Below are 18,292 nucleotides of genomic sequence, written 5' to 3' on the forward strand. Positions count from 1 at the left end.
ACAGGCAAGGGGTACATAAATAGGGTCTGTCCACCCTCCGAGAAAAAAAGGGGAAAAAAAAGAATCTTCTTCCTTCTTCCTCACATTTCAACAGGGCGAGCGGGGTGGGATGAGAGATTAGCTTGACTGCTTCACATGCTCAAGATTAGGCTCTGATCCCGGGTCTTGGTTGTGGTGTATCGTATTCCTTGCTGCCTGTTACCTTTGTCAGTCTGCTTTCCTAATTCATTATCTTTCGACCCGCTCTTCCACTCTTTTGATTGTCCCGCCAACACCTATCGCTCTCAGATTCCCAAATTCCTAGCCCATACGGACGACGTGGATTGCTCTTCGGAGAGCGAGACGCTGCTTTAACGCTTTGACGAAAAGACCATCGCGGTACCGTACATCAGCAACAACCTTCAACTCTTCATCGCACAAATCATGGCTGATTGTTATGATTGTTATGAGAACCTTGCAAAGGACAGAGACAATAAGGAGCGTCGAGACAGGACAAATGTTTCGTATATCATTCGCAACGAGAGGAATCGCATCTAGTCGACGAGTGGAATGGAACTTCAAGCTGGTCTTCAGGAAACGAGGTCATCTTGACATTTGTATAAATGGAGGGTTCGGAGATTGGAAATTGCCAGGAGTCGTTCACGCGCAGGGTGAGTTTACTCGAGCATAACCGGAGCAATCGCACAGGCTTGTTCACGGAGTGCTACATAGCTCAACACGTGCATTTGGCAATGAAAAATTCCGCTTCAATATTTCCCCCGGTCAGGAACGGTACGTCCTCTACTTGGTTCGCCTCTCAAACCATGAAAACCCGTGCATCCGCGCAAGCTTGATCATCGCCAATGTTTATGGACATGTATACGCGAATCTTTGAGTGACCTAAATCAACTTCAGCTCTGGTCGCATCGAAGCGAGAGGTCTCGTGACTCGCAATTCTGAAACATTGGCTTTCCGGCTTGCATGTGGTGAATGTGTCGTGACATGATCCCTTGCTGCTCACAGGCAGCATTGCATTTGCGCCCCTTCACTTGCATGTATACCTTTCCGTCGTGCACAAACGCAGATTTTGTGAGTTGACGTCTACATCAACACCTCTTTTGCGGACACTTCCTCGGCGTTGCATATATCTACCAACATATCGTCTAATAATCCACCGAGCGTGAGAAGGTGAGATCTTTATTTGTACGAGAATAATGGTATTGGGTCTGAAGACAACGATGGCAGCGCTTTCAATCAAGCCAAGTTCTCTGATCTCGTCGTCAAAGGCCAAGGAGTCTCCTGGAACGTCCATAGGGTCGTGGTATGCAGCGGCTGCAGATTTTTCGATGCTGCCTGCGAAGGCTCCTTCAAAGTAAGTCTGAAGTCTGCAAACAGAGATCATTCTGACCGTGTTCTGGAAAGGAACGCGAGGACAGGTGTATCACGATGGACGATGACGACCCTAGCTGCCTCGAGGCAATGCTACTCTGGCTATACGACTGTAAATACAACCGGGATCCGTATGAAGCGCCGGAGGGAAAGAGCGTTCTTGCTCATCACGCCGGCGTAGTAGACTTGGCCACCAAATATAACCTGCCCTTGCTCGCAGAATCCGTACGACAGCTGTTGGATGATTTCATGGACAATTTGGTGTATTCAGGCTCCTACGACGACTGCTTACGAGAAATCACAAGTATCTTTGAGGTCGAGCACGCGTCAGAGTCCTATCTTCGCACACAGGAATGCATCATCTCATGGTGGTGCGATAACAGGGCAATGGTACATGGATGCCTCGAGGACGAAGGCTTCCTAGAGTTACTTGAAGCATGTCCTCGCTTCAGCCGTAAGATCGCATATCACTTATTCATGCCGAAAAAGAGTGAAGCAGAATGACACGAGGGACGCAAGGTTGGAGTACCGATCTTGACGATTTATTTAACAATTGTTTTGCACGCGCGCACGTGAAGGTCGCCAGGGCCGTTGATCACACGCATTGAAATTGTACGAAAAGAGCTGTATAACTTCTCAAGAATTCAGCACTCTTTGCTTTCTTCTTATACAACTTCCGTGGCTCGCCACAGCAATTTCCTACCTTCCATCACATCAGATTCCCCGTTCAGCATCGACGTGCTTGAAATCAAGTCGTTATGGCGAAGTCGCGCATCGTCAACATGTCTGACGATCTATACACCGCGTGTGTTGCTCGACACGAGTCGTCTTTGAAATACATGTCCAAAGAAGAAAAGCATGACAAGCTTCTGGCCTTAATGATAGTGGAAGAGAGCGTCGATTACTTTTGGAGCAGCATCATGAAGCATGTCGACACCCACAAACAAGTTTTTAGGACAAACAAAGCAGCTGACTATTTTTCTTGCAGTGGTCTCGACGACACATCAAAGAACGAGTCGTTGTCTGATGTGATTGTGAGATGCCGAAGCAAAACGTGGAAGCTACATCAATTTGTCATCTGCAACCGCTGCCAATTCTTCGAAGCAGCGTGTCGAGGACCCTTCAGTGTAAGCTCGAAGGAAGCAGCTAGAGACCATTTCTGACAGGTTCACGTGCAGGAGGCGCAAGACAAGATCATTGTCATGGATGATGACGATCCGGACTGTATAGGTCTAATGGTCCACTGGATGTATACTAACTTCTACAGTGTCGGTGATGTCTGCACCCCACAAAGTATAATTGCTTTCAATGCGGACGTAGCAGACATGTGCGATAAGTATAACCTCCCAGAACCTGCCATCGCGGCATGGTCATGCACTGCCGAGCATATCGCAGTTGATGGGTGGCCTGATGATTTTGTTGCTGATGTTGACGCTGTCTTCACCTCGGGACGCGACACAAAATCCTACCGTCAGGCGGAAAACACCATTGTCGAAGGATTTCACAGGCATAGACAAACAATCATCAACTGTCTCGGGCAATACGAAGTGAGCGAGCTATTTGAAAGGAATCCTCGGTTCGGCAGTAAAGTTGCCCAGAAGCTGCTCTTCTCGGGCAAATAGTCGACTGCGAGAACGGGAAGGGTCGTCTAGGAGAGGAGAATCAGAAGCAGCGTTCCGGTGCCCATCGAATCACTTTGATGAGGATGCACAGAGGCCGCATTTCCCTGCTTGAGCTCGGTGAAAATGAATCGGGTTGACCTTTTTTCAACTTCGTTACGGTAAGATCTGCTTCACGTCAGAGGCTGGAAGTGCTTCGAAGCAGAGGTTCGGAGAGCGCGGCGTATGCAGCATGCAGCGCATAGCAGGCAAGCATGAAGACGAGGCGGCCATCTTCGGCACATCGTGTAATTACTCTTTTGTCTTTACAAGAACATATTCTGACAGGCTTGAGTGAATGCCGAAATGCGAATGATGTCGACGGGTCGAAAGGTTTGTGACGTCGACGACGCTCGCAAGTGTAGAAAAGGCCGGGCAGGTCTGCCGATGAAGCTTGGCATGACTACAGACGCTGCCGACCACGCGAGCAGCTGCCATTGACGTGCGTCTATTGCGGGCCAATATTGTACTGTACAATCGCCTATCATCACAGACACAATGAAGGCATTCCCGATCATTCGAACTTGCGCCTTCCGACCGCGCCCGGTCGCATTCCGTCCCAGCAATGCCGTCGTGGGTATGAAGCGATCGGCTTGCCGCACATTTGCCGACGACAAAAAGCTCGATCTTCCAAAGGCAGAGCCAGGCCAGGATGGACCGAACATGAAGCAGCAAGAGCATGTCAGTGAGGAGGCTGCGAAGATTGCGAAGGTTCAGGGCGGACAAGGGCCAGATATCGAGGGTCAGGGCACACCTGTACAGGAGGTTCGTGAATGAAGGAGAATTGGACATTGAGCATTGGGTTAACAGTACGGTCAGATCCTGCGAAATGAGAAGGATACCAGGGACACAGCGCCGAAGGTCATGAAGGATCAGGCCAAGCACACAAACGTCACAACCAAAGCCTCGACCCGAGCATTCTCGACCATGGCGAGACGGCCCGCAGAAGGCTTCACCAACAACATCGACTCAACACAGATGGACATGGGAGCATTGCCGACAGAAGAGCAGCGAGCAAAGTGGTCATCAGAACAGGACGCTGCGCGACAACTCTTCATCAACACCGTCACTGAGGAGCAGAATTCTTTGGAGTCATTAAACGCTCTTCAAATTTCCGACGGCAGCGGCGAAGGTCACAAATTCCCTCTCCCCGAGCTACCTCTCCCAAGGGACCTGATCAAAAAGACCCGTTATGATCCCGTCGTCGAGCAACTCACCAACCTGATGATGCGCGATGGATGCAAAGCGACCGCTCAGCGATACATGGCATTCATCCTTCAGACTCTCCGCACCAGCTCACCGCCCAAAATCAACCCACTACGACCTCTCCTCCCCGGCGCTCCACCAGCCGGCCACCTCCCACTTAACCCCGTCCTCTACCTCACCCTCGCCCTCGACAGTGTCGCACCACTTCTGCGCCTGCGAGTGCAAAAGGGTGGTGCTGGTGGTGGTGCCTCCCTGCAGATCCCCGTTCCGCTCAGTCTGCGCCAACGACGACGAACGGCTTTCATGTGGATCCTGGATGCCTGCTCGAAGCGCAAGAGCCGTGGTAGTGGAAAGAACATGTTCCCGGCCAAAGTCGCCGAGGAAATCATCTCGATCGTGGAGGGCCGCAGTGGGATCTGGGAGAAGAGGAATGCGGTGCACAAATTGGCTGTGACGGCGCGTGCGGCGGTCAATTATGGACAGAAGGGATTCAGGAAGTAGATCGGCTGAGGCATGGTTTACGAGGGACGACGATGGGAACGCTGTTTACTTGCAGATCTGGGCAGCAACCAAGGGCTGATTACCCACATGTAAAAGCGGCATGCCTGAAGATTATCGGGAACGACAGTCGATCCGGTCTTGCTATTGTTGTCATGGCTGTACACGACCGAGTCCCTTGCGAGCAGGGGTGTTAGTTTCAAAATCTTCGGCATGTGAAATAATGTGTACATACTACATTTTATCGGAATCTTTATAGCTGGTCCTCGTCCTTCTGCGTCTGCCATTTCCAATACCTTTGCTATGACGGCACATTGGGAACTGGACATCGTCAAACAATCGTGATCTGTGTCGTATTTAGAATATATTTGCGTTAATATGAAGAGATTCACGCACGGCCACCCGGCACTGGTCACCCGCGACCTCGTTGGAAACCACAGTCTAATGCAGAAGATCTATCCCACGTTGGCGCGCACGACAACCACATAACTGCTGCAGAAGACAGATCCCTGCGACATGGCTTCATCATCTACCCGGGTACTTTTCCACTTGGGGGGTCTCATTGGACTTATCCAACCCTAAGTCGACGAGACATCTTCGCCGCTTAAGTCCGCTAGCGTGACCAGGGCTCAGAAAAACTACTGTACCAGTGGAAAGATTTCGACGTAGAGGTGATTATGCGACAAACGTAAACTTTTGCCAACACATCCACCAAAATAATGAAGCGCAAATTGAACGAGAGGAACGAGCCAGAGCCGCCGCCCGCCGACGATGCTGCTCCCGCCGCGCCGACTACTGCCGTGAAAAAGACTGGCAAGGTCGACTTTGCCGACCTTGGACTCGACCCTCGCCTTCTCCAAGCGATACATCAGCAAAATTTCGAGGCACCGACGCCGATTCAAGCACGCGCAATTCCACCAGTTCTCCAAGGTCAAGGCATTCTCGCACGAGCAAAGACCGGATCGGGAAAGACGCTGGCATATCTCCTGCCGATTCTTCACAGCATTCTCCTTCGAAAAGATGCCGATAAACGCGCCAAAGCGACGACTACGCTCATCCTTGTCCCGACGAATGTGCTCGCTGCTCAAGTGACTACTACGATCAATGAAATTTCCAAAACATGTGGACAGGTGATCAAAGGGCAGAACATCACCCGAAAAGAGGATACTTCCGTCACAAAGGCAAGGTTGGCAGAGTACCCGGATATCGTCGTAGCAACTCCTGCTCGAGCGGCGCAATGCATCAACGAAGAGACGCTACAGACGAAAGAATTGAAACATGTGGTCGTTGACGAAGCGGATCTATTGCTGAGTTATGGCCACGAGGAAAGTCTTTCCAGCATCGCCGGTTTCTTACCGCCCGGAGTACAGACAATCATGATGTCGGCGACGATTCGCACTGAAGTCGGGACGGTCTCATCGCTCTTCTTCGGCACAGACGAGGCGAACAAACCGACGATTCTCGACATGTCTTCCGAGGAGGCTGCCGAAGCCCAAACGCTGACACAATACAAACTTCGCACCGCAGAAGATGAAAAATTCTTGCTGATCTACGCCATCTTCAAACTCAATCTCATCCCGGGAAAGATTATCATGTTCGTTGCGGACATTGACAGATGTTACAGAGTCAAGCTGTTTCTGGAGCAATTTGGTGTGAGGAGTTGTGTGTTGAACTCCGAACTTCCTGTCAACAACAGACTGCACGTGGTTGAGGAATTCAATCGCGGCGTCTATGATATCATCATCGCAGCAGATGAGGGCGAAGTCATGGGCAACGAACACGGAGGCAAGAAGAGGAGGAAAGCGGAAGAAGAGGCTGAGGAGGAAGACGAAGAGCAGGAGGTCACGAACCAGGACAAACCGGCAGAAGAAGACTCTGCACCAGCAGAAGCGGAGGCAAAGCCCAAAGCGCGCCCGAAACGACAACGTCGTGAAGATCGCGAATACGGCGTCTCCCGCGGTATCGACTTCCGCAACGTCACCTGCGTGCTCAACTTCGATCTCCCCCTCACCGCCAAATCCTACACCCACCGCATCGGCCGCACCGCTCGCGGCGGCCAGAACGGCATGGCACTATCCTTCTACGTCCCCACCGAACACTACCGCAAGCACAAACCCACCAGCATCCCGCAGTGCGAGAACGACGAAGAGACCATGCTCAAAATCGAAGCCTCGCAGAGCAAAAAAGGCCGCGAGGTCAAAGAGTGGGGCCTCAACTGGGACAACCTCGCGCCCTTCCGCTACCGTCTCGCCGACGCCCTCCGCGGCGTCACCCGCATCGCCGTCCGCGAAGCCCGCACCTCGGAACTCCGCCACGAACTCGTCAAGAGCGAGAAGCTCAAGCGCCACTTCGAGGAGAACCCCCAGGACCTCCGCCATCTCCGCCACGACACCGAAACCCACGCCGTCCGCGCCCAGCCCCACCTCCGCCACGTCCCCGATTATCTGCTCCCGGCCGGCGGCACGGCGGCGGTGAGCCGCGATGTGGGATTCGTCGGGCTGAGGAAGGATCTCAATTCGGAGAACCGCATCCGAAAGGCGAGGGCGTTCAATAAAGGCAGAGGGAAAGGTCGTCTTGCGGAGAGGAAGAGGAGGGGTGGCGGCGATCCGCTCAAGACCTTGAACGTCATGGGCAGGAAGAAGAAGTGAGATGAACGAGAGGAGGTTGTCATCAAGTCTGCTTTTTCACGATCGATGGATAGTACGATACGATGGATTTTTCGAACGGCGTCTCATAGAGAAGCGATATCCTGTATTTCATGCATAGAGAGGGAGTGATCGATGTTCCCTTGATTCCAATCCCTTGTGCGTGATCTCGTTCTTCACCTACAGCACAATTTCATTCTAAATCTATAATCGTGCTGCGTTCAGAATTGAGCCCGTAATAGGCGTGTCTGTCTGCAACGCAACCTATCTCCTTTGTCAATACAGACATCGCCGATCGTTCCATCATCTCATCCGAGCTGCTCATGCTCTGCTGCTGCTGCTGCAATTCTCCCACCACAACTCCTCCCGGTATTTGTTCCCTGGTCATCATTGAGGATGACACAGTCTCGTATTTCGGATCAACAACATTTCTACTCCGCTGCAGTGTGGACTGTATTTACCACCGCCACCCCAGTGACAATGAAGACACATAACGGCGATGATGCCGTGCTACGAAGACCATCACGTCGTCGTCGTCGTTCGTCGTCTGTGAGAGCACGTATTTCGCATTTCGAATCCCGTGCGGAGTCGGAGTCTATTGATGCCGATGCTGGCGGTGATCTGCGGCACAAAAGTCTATCTTTCGTTCAGCTTGGTTGTGGAAATGGATAAGGCTGCGATGCCGGGAAATCATGGCGCTTTTTTATAAGATGTATCTCTATTGTTTCTGGCTGTATTGGTCCCTGCTTGGTGTTGGAGACGAGTCGAATGAGACTATCATACGGTATTCCTCTAGACGGGTATCTGGCATCATTCGTCTCGTGATCTCGGACGGGGTCTTCCTCGAGACGAGAAATTATGAAATGCCCGTACTCTGAGGGTCATGAGGTGTTGTTGATGGCTCATATCATTATCATTTTCTTTTTACTTGAATCTGTGAAGCAGTCTGGCACGACGAACGTGCTGCACGGTCTCTCTATCGCGCGTCTGTGCTGCTCGGCTTCTGCCTGTCGAGTCTTCTATGTAAAAAAGCGTCGTGCCTAACATAATCATGTCGATTTGTATAGTGTATGATCTTCCAGGGCTGCTTCCATGTACAGCACACAGGTGTCGTCGAGATGTCTGCTGCACCCTGCGAAATGTGGAGACAAAGGGACGAGACGAAACGTGAGGTGACGTCGGTGGTCGGTATTCCGTCCCATCTTTGTGTGTGCACACCCTTGTTCGGCTGCCATTGAGTTTGCAGGGGAATATTCTTGTCCGTACGCCACGGCCGTTCTATCCGCCTAGTTTTCGAGGAGAGGCGCATGTTCTTCGTTCTTCGTTTACAGGGCCGAGGAGTTCCGTTTGTCTGTTGATGCTTTGCAGCACAGTCTCAGTCTCAGCAATGATGTGTATTGGCATTACAAGATCGTGGTAATCTCAGCCAAGACAAATTGCGGAGATCGCGCGCACCACGGAAAATGATACATCGGGTAGCATCAGGACATGCAGCAGCCGAAGGATTCTACGGACAAGCACATCTTGCAAGAGTACAACAATCATTGAGAGCGGTCTCCACGATAGAGTGCTGCGGAAAGGGCCAGTAGGGACATGTCTCACGATCGAACTAAAGCTGTCAATGTCATCAACGGCAATCCCAGTGGCGATCAACCCCGGGCGCTACTATAGACGATCGCGACTACTACTACTGTACTTCTCCACCATGACGAACTCGTCGTGTTCACGACCATGGAAGACTGCTGTCTCGCGCATCTGCGTGCGCCATGCATGTGGATGATGTTTCTTGGGTACAGAATACGCAATACGTGCCGCGATTACAGAGATGTCCTCGACTGTACCTGGGTGATGGGATGCGTGACCTGGCAGCTCGTGTTGATGATAGACATGCTGCATACTGCATGATGTTGCATGATGCTGCAACAGCGGCCAGCATATCCCAATTCTTCCTCCTGCATGCCGATCGATCCCCTGTCTGTACACGACGTGAGATGCTCTTCAACTCAGTGCTCGATTGCTGTGATGAGCGACATTATGCAACTGCATTATACCGTACAGAACCAGGACGATATTCGTGCGAGCGGAGGGTCGCTATCCATGCCAGTAGACCGGCTTCACTCACTGGAGGACTGAATCTGTGCACTGTAGAAGGCAAAGCTGAAGCCCGCCGAGGTTGGGTTGAATTCAGCGCCACCGACGAGGTCAGAAGCGCGAACGACATGCCATCAAGCCCGCTCCCAAGCCCACTTCCAAGACAAGGACAAGAGAAGAGGCGAGTTGGTCTGCACGTCTGCTATGTACAGTACTAGGTGAATGTTCTATGCAAAGCAGACGTCCAGCAATCAATATTCCGCTCTTGAGACAAGCCACCGTCTCAACGACTGAGCCATCAACCCACGAGCCCAACGAACGCCATGCAGTCTTCTACCATAAGGCAAGAATGAGAAGCATCCATGGATCGCCGCCAAAGGGAATCGCAAGGAACAAGGTAATGGACGGAACAATGCAGGTTGGGACAATGCAATCATTCCTCCCACCCAATCATCGTCTCCATCGCGGTCAGCCAAGCCTGCTCGTGTGGACAACCCCGCAAAAACCCGGCATTCCTCCGGGATCCTCCAAGCCTGATTCGCGTTAGACGCTGCAAATTAAACTGAACTGAGTGACTACACCCCAATCCCTGCCATACGCGCTATAGTAGCGGACAAGACGAATTTGCTGCGAGAGACGTTCAACGGTCTCATTATTCGCCCGTCGGACGATGAACTCCCGGTCCGCCGGCCACGGGCGCTCACGAATCTTTCGCCCTTTTGTTATTGCAGTAGCACGCTCCTGCCATCAATCTTGGCCGGTTTGCCCTGTTCCCGTCTTCCGCTGCTTTTTCTCTGGTGACCGGCAGATCTAGTGTGACAAGACAGCATTAGTGAAACTCTCCATTCGCCCCCATTCCCTGGCCTCCGAGGGAGACTCTCGTTCTGGACTGCAGGGCATTTTGGAACGCAAGACGAGCAACTTCATAGCCACGCATTCATTCTGTCTTTTCTGTCCTGGAAGTCGAACCCTCCGTCTCGTAGATCTGCGTGGTCTTTGCTACATGCAGACTAATCTGGAAAATCTTGGACTGCATTCGCACTAATACCTTCTGCTGGGGTCCTTTCGTCAGCGACCAAAGAAACCCACACATACAGCACACACCAAACTACGCCCACCTACCGAGGCGAAAGTGTGCATCTACGTGTGCGCGCGTGCGTGTGCGTTCGAACAGACACCACTCTGTGTACATACATACTGGTGAACCCTCGCCGCTAATTTGAGAAGTCTAAGAGACCTATTGTCCTTCCTTCTGCTTTTTACATTCTGAGAATTGGCATCGTGTCGACCATTGGCAAATCCTCACCTGGGAGAGAAGTTCACAATCACTATCATTCATCATGGGTCTCGGAGTCTTAGAAGACACCAAGTTGGTGCCTGTCCCAGGTACGCGGTCTCTCGTTATCATCGGCATATCTACGATCTGGAATCCGTCGCATAGTGGCGCATGCTATTGTTGAAACGTCGGCGATCGAACTTATGAAGACTACGCTGTCTCTTGAATGCGCATCTCATTAATAAATTCTCGTCGTAGGTACTGCGACTTTGGACGATCTTTTGGGAAGAACCACCGCAGTCGATGTCGAGGGTGGAGCGCCTCTCAAACGTGCGCCTGGCAGCAACATCATCCTCGTCCCACAACCTAGCGACAGCCCAGACGACCCGCTGGTGAGTCTTCAATCTTTATGCGCGCTTGGAAGCGTGGCACACGCCGTGGAAATGGTCACTCTCTGAAGAAAATGCTCATGGATTCATCCAGAACTGGCCACTATGGCGTCGCGACATGATCACATTCTTCCTTTGCTTGCTCTCCGTCTTGGCATCAACACTCTCACCGCTGCTAGCGGCCAACACCCTCACACTCCTGGTTTACTACAAGGGCCAGCACAGCATCACCGACATGGCTCTCTTGACGGGTTACCATCTTTTGGGTGTCGGCATCTCCGGATTCTTCGTTGTTCCTCTGGCGCGAGTCTGGGGCAAGCGATGGTTGATCCTGCTCGGTACTCTGATCATCATCATCAGCTCCATCTGGGGTGGTTTGAGCGGCGAGAACTACAACTCGCTCGTGGCGGCTCGCTTCTTCCAGGTAATTCACCCTGTTCGACAAATGTTTGTGGTATGGCAAGCTGACTTTGAGTTCCTAAGGGTATTGGTCTGGCACCTTTTGAAGGTCTCGTCAACGTCATGGTTGGTGAGCTGTACTTCGTGCACGAGAGCGGTGTCCGTATGGCTTTGTCCAACCTGTGCCTATTCGGTGGTGCCTTTTTCACCCCCGTTATTGTCGGAAAGTGCGTATCGTCGTGGCCTCTGTCAACCATCGTCAATTATGCTGATGGAATCCTCCTTTAGGTCTACCGCCTCCCTCGGCTGGCAATGGACATTCTACCTCGTCGCCATCTTCACCGCGGCTATCTTCCCCTTGGTCTACCTCTTCTGCCCGGAGACGACTTTCGACCGTGAAAAGGCCGCCATCGCCAGCTATGCCTTTGACGCCGACTCCACCAACTCTCAGACCAACAATGTCGTCAACACCGACAAGCACACCGAAGCCGTCCGCGCCATGAGCAAGCAATCTCAGGAGACCAAGGAGAAATCCACCGAATCCGTTGACCGCGCCGCCATCGCCAGCGCTTCCGCCGAACCTCACCCCTACCCCGCCCCAGGCGCCGCCCAGCAAAAGCTAATCACCCGCAAGACCCTCGCCCTCTTCAGCGGCCGCCACGACCAGACCAACATCATCAAACTCGCCCTCCGACCCCTCCCGCTCTTCTTCCAACCCGCCTTCCTCTGGGCCTCACTCATCCAAGGCGCCATGATCGCCTGGGTCGCGATGCTCGGAGTCTCCCTCGCACTCTTCACCATCAACCTCGGCTTCACCGAAGTCGAAACGGGCTACATGTACGCTGGAGCCTTCATCGGCGCCATCGTCGCCTTCGGAATGGCGGGTCTCATCTCCGACTCGACCGCCCGCTTCATGACCAAGCGCAACAACGGCGTCTTCGAGCCCGAATTCCGCATGGTCCTCGTCATCCCCATGGCCCTCTTCGGCATCGGCGGCCTCTTCGGATACGGCGTCATCGCGGCCAACCCGGCTTACGGCTGGCTCCCGCTCGATGTCTTCTTCGGATTCGTCGTCGGTGGGATGACCCTTGGTGCCATAGCCGCGGCGCAGTACATCGTCGATGGATACAGAGAGCTCGCCATCGAGGGTCTGACCTGCCTCGTCCTGTTCAAGAACTTGATCTCTTTCGGAATCACGTACAAGGGCTTCGACTGGTTGAGGGAGCTTTCCGCCCGCCCGATGTTTTTCCTGTTCGCGTATGTCCAGATTGGAATCTGTGTCTCGACGATCCCGATGTGTAAGTTTTTCTCTCCCTCCATCCCTTATTTTTTTTTCTCACCCGGAAACAACGTCATCGGAGAATTCATGCTGATCACTGCCCAACAGACATCTACGGCAAACAAATCCGCTCCTTCTTCGCGCGCCACGACATCTTGAAAATGTTGTGGCTGCGATAGATCGAATCGGCGAGAGGTTTTTGCATTCGTCTAGATTTCTTCATTTACGGCATTTGCGCGGAAAGAATAGTATTACGATCCGGGAGACGTGGGAGCAGAGCAGGAAAGGAAAAGGAAAGGAATTCCACGATTATACCCCAACACTTCCTCTCACCCCCTCCCCCCTTGTCCATTTCGTGCTCTGCTCCCCCTCCGTTGGCTTTCCTATAATGAGATTATACGCCCCCCTTCTTCTCCTATCCTCGGGGGCACGGAATATTGCATCATTCAGTATGAAATGATAAATATGCCCAATAGGCTGAGCTACAAGTGGTTTTTCTCTTGTGTTCGTGTGACGCGTATGTGACAGAATGGCCCATATGAAGTGATGTTGATAGTCTGCCCCAGGAGAAAAAGATGATGTAGTCGGTCATGCGAGGCCGTGAGAGATGGCTGTGTTTCCCCTGCTCTGCTTGCTTGCTTGCTCTCTCACGCTTACGAAGATCGATGTCTTTCCTCTCTTGTTCCATATCCGACATGTCATAGACCGACGCAAGGAGGAGGGTTGTCATAGGTCTCTGCGCCCAGTGTCTTCGCATCCAACGCCTCTGTATCGCAACAACGGCCGCAGGGTCCGACATGAACTTCCCACAGGGGACCATGGTTAATTCCGGAATCTGCCTTGCTTGGTACATATGCAAGGTCAACTCGTAGGCCGAACAGAAAACCCCGGCTCTATATCCGATGTCCACCTATCCATCTCCGAAACATCTGACGAATGATCTATCTCCAATGACCAGCCGCTCGATGGGACCTCGAGTATCTAGATCCTTCACTGCATGAGCGGGTCTCCCATCAGCGCTCCGCGGCAGGGGTGGAATCGTCCATGTCGAATGATAACCGAGGGGGGAGAAAGGATGGATTTTGCTTCTTTATGATGTGCACTGATGAATGCGATGAAAGTAAGATTGGAGAGAGGTGGGCGAGTTTTTGGCAGGAGTTGAGAGATTCTATGCGTCCGGAAAAGCGGAGGGGAGTAGTCTTTCAATGGTCCGAAGACGTTTGCCGCGAAACGTCGAAATAAGAGCAAATTAGCAATAGGCTTCATCGAGCAGAAAAACGAAAAGGATCTCATAACAGCTCTTGGAAGGACGAAATTCGAAGATTAATAGCAATTGAAGACTCGGAACGTCCGCAAATTAATTTGCCTCTTCCTTGACAGACATTGAAAGAAAAAGAAAGACGAAAGAGCACACGAAACGAAAACAAAAGCGCTTTCCTCCTTGCCTCGCTGATGGCCCCGCGCCGCTTTTGCTGCAATCATGAGAGGAAAATGCCCGCCCTAAAACGAAAGAGGAGAAACGAGAAGCCATCTGCGGAACAGACGCAGAGAAAGACCTCCCAGGATTCTGCCAGAGAGAAAACAAGGAAAACACACATGACCTTCATTGAGGACCATCAACATCGCCATCATCTCCTCACCCCGCCCCTGGGGACGAAATCCCTCCTGGTCCTCCTCTCCTCCGTGAAAAGTCCGCGTCCACCGACTCCCAGCCTGAACCCCTGCCCCTCCTCCTGCTCACCCTCCTCCCGCATCATCTTCTCCGCGTCCCCAAACCTCATCCCCTCGGCCTTCCCCCTGCCGCTAACCAACAACCTCATCCTCACCTCCGCGCCGTCAGCACCAGCACTCCCGACGTCTCCGCCGCGATTGAAGAAGAAGTCTTCGTCACCTCTTTCCTCTGCGACGGAATGCCGCGACGAGGAGGAGGAGATCTTCAGGCGTGCGAAGCCTGCCGCCATCGGCGCGTAGCCTGCGGGATGGTGGAGGTAGGGTTTCGAGGAGAGGGCGGCGAAGGCGGGGGTCACCGGAGGTGAGGAGGGGGTGGAGAGCGGGGTGAAGGGGGAGAGTGGGGAGTGTGATGAGGGAGGACTTTTGAAGAAGGGGGATGAGGAGGATGATGGTGGGATTGAAGTTAAGGGGGAGAGTTTGGAGAATGATGAGCAGGAGGAGGTTGAGGTTGTCGTAGTGGTCGAAGCGCTGCTGGTGCTACTGCTGCTGTTGTTTCGTCCGAAGTGCAGGGCGCTGCTGCTTGTAGAGGCGCTGGAGCAGGAAGTTGTACTTGAACTTGAATTATTGCTGCTTGAGGAGGTTGTGCGGTGGAAGGGGTGGCGGGAGGTTTTGTTGCTCTTATTGTGTGGTAGTGATGTTGCTTGATCTTGTTGAGAGCTGGAGGAGGAGAGGGATGGTAGAGAGATGATCGAGTCGGTGCGTTGGGTGTTGTACTGATCACTTCCGCGAGAGGTCGTCTGTGGGATCGGTTGTGTTTCTGTTGCAGGGACAATCGGAGTTGGCGCCGGTCGATGGGCGAAAGTGGTCGAGGCTGTGTGGTTACGGCGTGGAGATGTCCGTATGCCGATAGATGCCGGCAGAAATGCGGATCCACCATCCTCCGAGGCAAAGGCCTGGGCGAGGGAACTCCGGGCGACGGCGCCGCGTGGCCTTCGGCATGGTGGAAGCCGTGCGGCCGGGTTGCCGGCGGATGAGCTTGGGCGCGTGCTGGTTGGAGATGGAGGCCGACAGGAATTGCAGCGGGGCGAAGATTGGGGTTGCTGTGTTGATTTATTAGGTTGTTGTGCTGATCGGTCGTGCACGGATGGATTGGTGAGTGAACACCCGATTCCTCGCGAGTCTTTTGACGTGTCTGGCGTTACATGTTTACGGGCCGACGAACATGGCTGGCTCGGGGCCTGTAAGCCGGCGAGGATGGAGTCTATCGAGGTGTTGTGATATCCAAGTTGCTCCATTGGAGAAATCGCCATGGAATCTTCAGAGTAGTTTCGTGTGTGAGATGACTTCGGGTCAGCCGAACAGCCGGACATTGCTTCGGACATGTTGTCAAGATGTATTGAGCGTGCTGAATAATAATTCGGCGATGAGGTATCTTGTTTGGGCGCCAGGTGTTGGACTAGTATCCTCGTTGGGTTTTCATTTGACGCTTCGAGGACTGAAATTCGTCTTGAGCTATCCCGAGAATTGATGTGTTGCCGTCGATACCGTCTTGGAACACTCGAAAGATATCACTTTCAACAGTGATATATTTGGTCGTCGATGATGTATTGGCGTCGGCACCGAAGCTGCACAATGTGGTACCAGGGTCGAGCGACGTCGTCATAAGACGTTGGGTCTGTGGTTGGAAAATGAGAAACGGCACGGAACCGCAGTTTCGGTAAGAAGAGAATAAACGAAGAAGGGATTCCCGTTCCACAGGTGTGTTGGTACCTCAACGGCAGGACCTGAATATTGAGTTGAGTTGCGCAACGAAGGACAAGAACCTTTTCCCGTGAGAATGGTAAGTCGGATCAGATCGAACAGGGGAGATGATCGACGATGTTATATTAGATCACAGATGATTCGGAGTTGGAAGAGCGATGGAGAGTGTGACGAGGGCTGGGTTACTGCCCGCGTTGAGACAAAGAAGCAGATTTGTTTCATAAAGAAGGGAAGCTGCAGGTGAGGGAAGATGGAGTGTCTTTGATGCAAAGCAACGCGCCGCACATGGAGCTATTGGAAACCTTACCTTGCAGAGCAGCATTTTTACCTTTCTTTGGTCCTGTGAAGACTAGGGATCCAGTCGGTCAGAAGCTTTTCTCTCGAGCGGATTGCATACTTGCAGAATGTGTATGCATGAAGTTGTCGGCCACCCATGGAAGAACACCGAAACTAGTCTCTGTGACCACTACGGAACGAACAGGTCGGTGGGATCTCCGTACCGGCGGTGCTCGGCCGAAGGTACACCACGCGCACAATCCAAGATTATCTAAGACTACAGCAAGCGTGCAGATTAGCTTGATGCGCGTCGCAGATGGCAGTCCAATATAGCGTCAGAGGTCAACACACTAGAGTTGCAGCATAAGCGCTATCATTAGCAGTAGCAGGGAAGTTTCGAGCAAGAGTGACAGCTTTGCGATGTGTAACTCGCGCTTGGCTGTCACGGGAGGATATTATATCGGCCGCATGAACGGTCCAGGCCTGAGAAGCGAAAAACGGCTGACCGTTGGCCGGTCAGCCGAGTAAAGTGGACAAAGAGAGTCCTCATGAAAGAAATGGACCAGGTGGCCGGTTGAGCACATGTCCAACCTGTGGTAGCGCTGAGCGTCATCGACAAAGAACATATGGATGAGGAGTGTGAAGGGAGGAGACAATGCGTGTGGGAGCCAGGGTATGTGGTTGCGCAGGGCTGGCACAGATGCAGGTGGGTTTTGTGGTGAGAGCGAACCTGTCTGCAGGCACGAAGCATCATATGTCTCGGTTGGCATCCAAACAGAGGTAGCATCTGGTGCCATGCGAAGGTGTGAATCTCCGAGTGTGAACGAACAGGCGGAGTGCTCCGGATGAGCGAGAGTTCCGTCATTCTCAGGCCATAGCGCTACAGCTTCATACTATCCTCAACACCGGGTGGGTGTCGAGGTCGTCCAATGGAGATTGGCAAAACCCCCGAGTGTAGCTCGTCGATAGCAAGCAGTGCGCGACCGATACATTGGTCTGCACACGTTTCTTGAAGGACGCTCCAATATCCGCATGAGCGCGCGATCGCAGGCACGTCCGGAGTGAGACCTGACGATCGATGGATGGGAAGTGCCGGAAGGAGGAGAGCGAGCAAGAGGGAGAGCAGACGGTGGAAAGATCAGACGGTGGAAAGATCAGACGGTGGAAAGATCAGACGGTAGAAAGATTAGACGGAGGACTTTCGCTCGATGGCAGGGATTGATGAGGTGAGGTTGGGCAAGTCCACGCGCATCGCCGCGATTGCCCCAGTAAACGCGATGGCCGTGGCCAGCCCGAAGAGGTCGGCGGCCATCGAACCAATCATCGACGAAGTGGATGACCTGCCGCCTCCGTCCCACGACTTCTCCTCCGGGCTGGCGCTAGTTTCTGGACATGCACGACATGGTGACATTTCCCACGACATACTCCAGTGCTGTCTGCAACTGCAATGTAATAGACAGACACTATTTCTAGCCTTGCGATTGCCCTGTCCTAGTGCGTACACATCCCACGGGTATTGGACCTGGGTGATCGTCGAGGAGAACACTCCGACGCGGCTATATATATCATTCGGATGACAGAAACACATCAATCAGCAACTCCAATCAGCCAGCCAGCCAGCCAGCGATCTGCAGGAAACAACTTGGAGCTTTCTCTCATACGAGTTAGTCGAGATGATGCTCACCCGTGTCATGCAGATAACGATGTGTTCCTAGCGGCGATAGTCACACAGACAGGCAGACGGACGAGTGACATGCTAGGAAATTACTCCTCGT

At 52.7% G+C, this 18,292-nt stretch overlaps 6 protein-coding genes across 6 annotated transcripts; 5 read left to right on the forward strand and 1 right to left on the reverse strand.

Moving 5' to 3' along the window:
* Window positions 1-1,100: 1,100 nt before the first annotated feature.
* K489DRAFT_96172 (uncharacterized protein) lies at window positions 1,101-2,019 on the forward strand. The gene is made up of 2 exons (XM_033609077.1): window positions 1,101-1,167; window positions 1,402-2,019. Exon 2 carries the CDS (start codon window positions 1,426-1,428, stop codon window positions 1,870-1,872), a length of 447 nt encoding a protein of 148 aa, XP_033455377.1. The 5' UTR covers window positions 1,101-1,167; window positions 1,402-1,425; the 3' UTR covers window positions 1,873-2,019.
* A 46-nt stretch (window positions 2,020-2,065) lies between these two features.
* K489DRAFT_405092 (uncharacterized protein) lies at window positions 2,066-3,249 on the forward strand. Its single transcript, XM_033607144.1, has 3 exons — window positions 2,066-2,293; window positions 2,357-2,495; window positions 2,535-3,249. The coding sequence occupies exons 1-3, from the start codon at window positions 2,127-2,129 to the stop codon at window positions 2,988-2,990; spliced, it is 762 nt and encodes a 253-aa protein (XP_033455378.1). The 5' UTR covers window positions 2,066-2,126; the 3' UTR covers window positions 2,991-3,249.
* Window positions 3,250-3,667: 418 nt separating this feature from the next.
* K489DRAFT_384952 (ribosomal protein S7) lies at window positions 3,668-4,853 on the forward strand. Its single transcript, XM_033605980.1, has one exon. It carries the CDS (start codon window positions 3,891-3,893, stop codon window positions 4,731-4,733), a length of 843 nt encoding a protein of 280 aa, XP_033455379.1. The 5' UTR covers window positions 3,668-3,890; the 3' UTR covers window positions 4,734-4,853.
* A 556-nt stretch (window positions 4,854-5,409) lies between these two features.
* On the forward strand, window positions 5,410-7,846 carry K489DRAFT_384953 (P-loop containing nucleoside triphosphate hydrolase protein). The gene has a single exon (XM_033605981.1). The coding sequence runs from the start codon at window positions 5,450-5,452 to the stop codon at window positions 7,376-7,378; it is 1,929 nt and encodes a 642-aa protein (XP_033455380.1). The 5' UTR covers window positions 5,410-5,449; the 3' UTR covers window positions 7,379-7,846.
* A 2,837-nt stretch (window positions 7,847-10,683) lies between these two features.
* On the forward strand, window positions 10,684-13,053 carry K489DRAFT_96241 (MFS general substrate transporter). The gene is made up of 6 exons (XM_033609078.1): window positions 10,684-10,852; window positions 11,001-11,134; window positions 11,226-11,555; window positions 11,615-11,757; window positions 11,819-12,828; window positions 12,918-13,053. The coding sequence occupies exons 1-6, from the start codon at window positions 10,807-10,809 to the stop codon at window positions 12,986-12,988; spliced, it is 1,734 nt and encodes a 577-aa protein (XP_033455381.1). The 5' UTR covers window positions 10,684-10,806; the 3' UTR covers window positions 12,989-13,053.
* Window positions 13,054-14,205: 1,152 nt separating this feature from the next.
* Window positions 14,206-16,145, reverse strand: K489DRAFT_96278 (uncharacterized protein). Its single transcript, XM_033609079.1, has 2 exons — window positions 14,611-16,145; window positions 14,206-14,536 (listed from the first exon to the last, which is right to left on the reverse strand). Exons 1-2 carry the CDS (start codon window positions 15,860-15,862, stop codon window positions 14,310-14,312), a joined length of 1,479 nt encoding a protein of 492 aa, XP_033455382.1. The 5' UTR covers window positions 15,863-16,145; the 3' UTR covers window positions 14,206-14,309.
* Window positions 16,146-18,292: the final 2,147 nt, after the last annotated feature.

This window comes from Dissoconium aciculare (genome assembly GCF_010015565.1).
Source record: "Dissoconium aciculare CBS 342.82 unplaced genomic scaffold K489scaffold_19, whole genome shotgun sequence".
NCBI lineage: Eukaryota > Fungi > Ascomycota > Dothideomycetes > Mycosphaerellales > Dissoconiaceae > Dissoconium > Dissoconium aciculare.

Bases quoted from the DNA above. Each gene is read 5' to 3' on its own strand.
- K489DRAFT_96172 (XM_033609077.1), top strand. From the start codon at position 1,426: ATGGACGATGACGACCCTAGCTGCCTCGAGGCAATGCTACTCTGGCTA.
- K489DRAFT_405092 (XM_033607144.1), top strand. From the start codon at position 2,127: ATGGCGAAGTCGCGCATCGTCAACATGTCTGACGATCTATACACCGCG. The intron at 2,294-2,356 runs GCATGTCGACAC...TTTTTCTTGCAG, and splicing joins TTTTGGAGCAGCATCATGAA to TGGTCTCGACGACACATCAA. The intron at 2,496-2,534 runs GTAAGCTCGAAG...CATTTCTGACAG, and splicing joins CGTGTCGAGGACCCTTCAGT to GTTCACGTGCAGGAGGCGCA.
- K489DRAFT_384952 (XM_033605980.1), top strand. From the start codon at position 3,891: ATGAAGGATCAGGCCAAGCACACAAACGTCACAACCAAAGCCTCGACC.
- K489DRAFT_384953 (XM_033605981.1), top strand. From the start codon at position 5,450: ATGAAGCGCAAATTGAACGAGAGGAACGAGCCAGAGCCGCCGCCCGCC.
- K489DRAFT_96241 (XM_033609078.1), top strand. From the start codon at position 10,807: ATGGGTCTCGGAGTCTTAGAAGACACCAAGTTGGTGCCTGTCCCAG. The intron at 11,556-11,614 runs GTAATTCACCCT...TGAGTTCCTAAG, and splicing joins TGGCGGCTCGCTTCTTCCAG to GGTATTGGTCTGGCACCTTT. The intron at 11,758-11,818 runs GTGCGTATCGTC...ATCCTCCTTTAG, and splicing joins ACCCCCGTTATTGTCGGAAA to GTCTACCGCCTCCCTCGGCT.
- K489DRAFT_96278 (XM_033609079.1), bottom strand. From the start codon at position 15,862: ATGTCCGAAGCAATGTCCGGCTGTTCGGCTGACCCGAAGTCATCTCAC. The intron at 14,537-14,610 runs GCAGGGGGAAGG...GAGCAGGAGGAG, and splicing joins GATGAGGTTGTTGGTTAGCG to GGGCAGGGGTTCAGGCTGGG.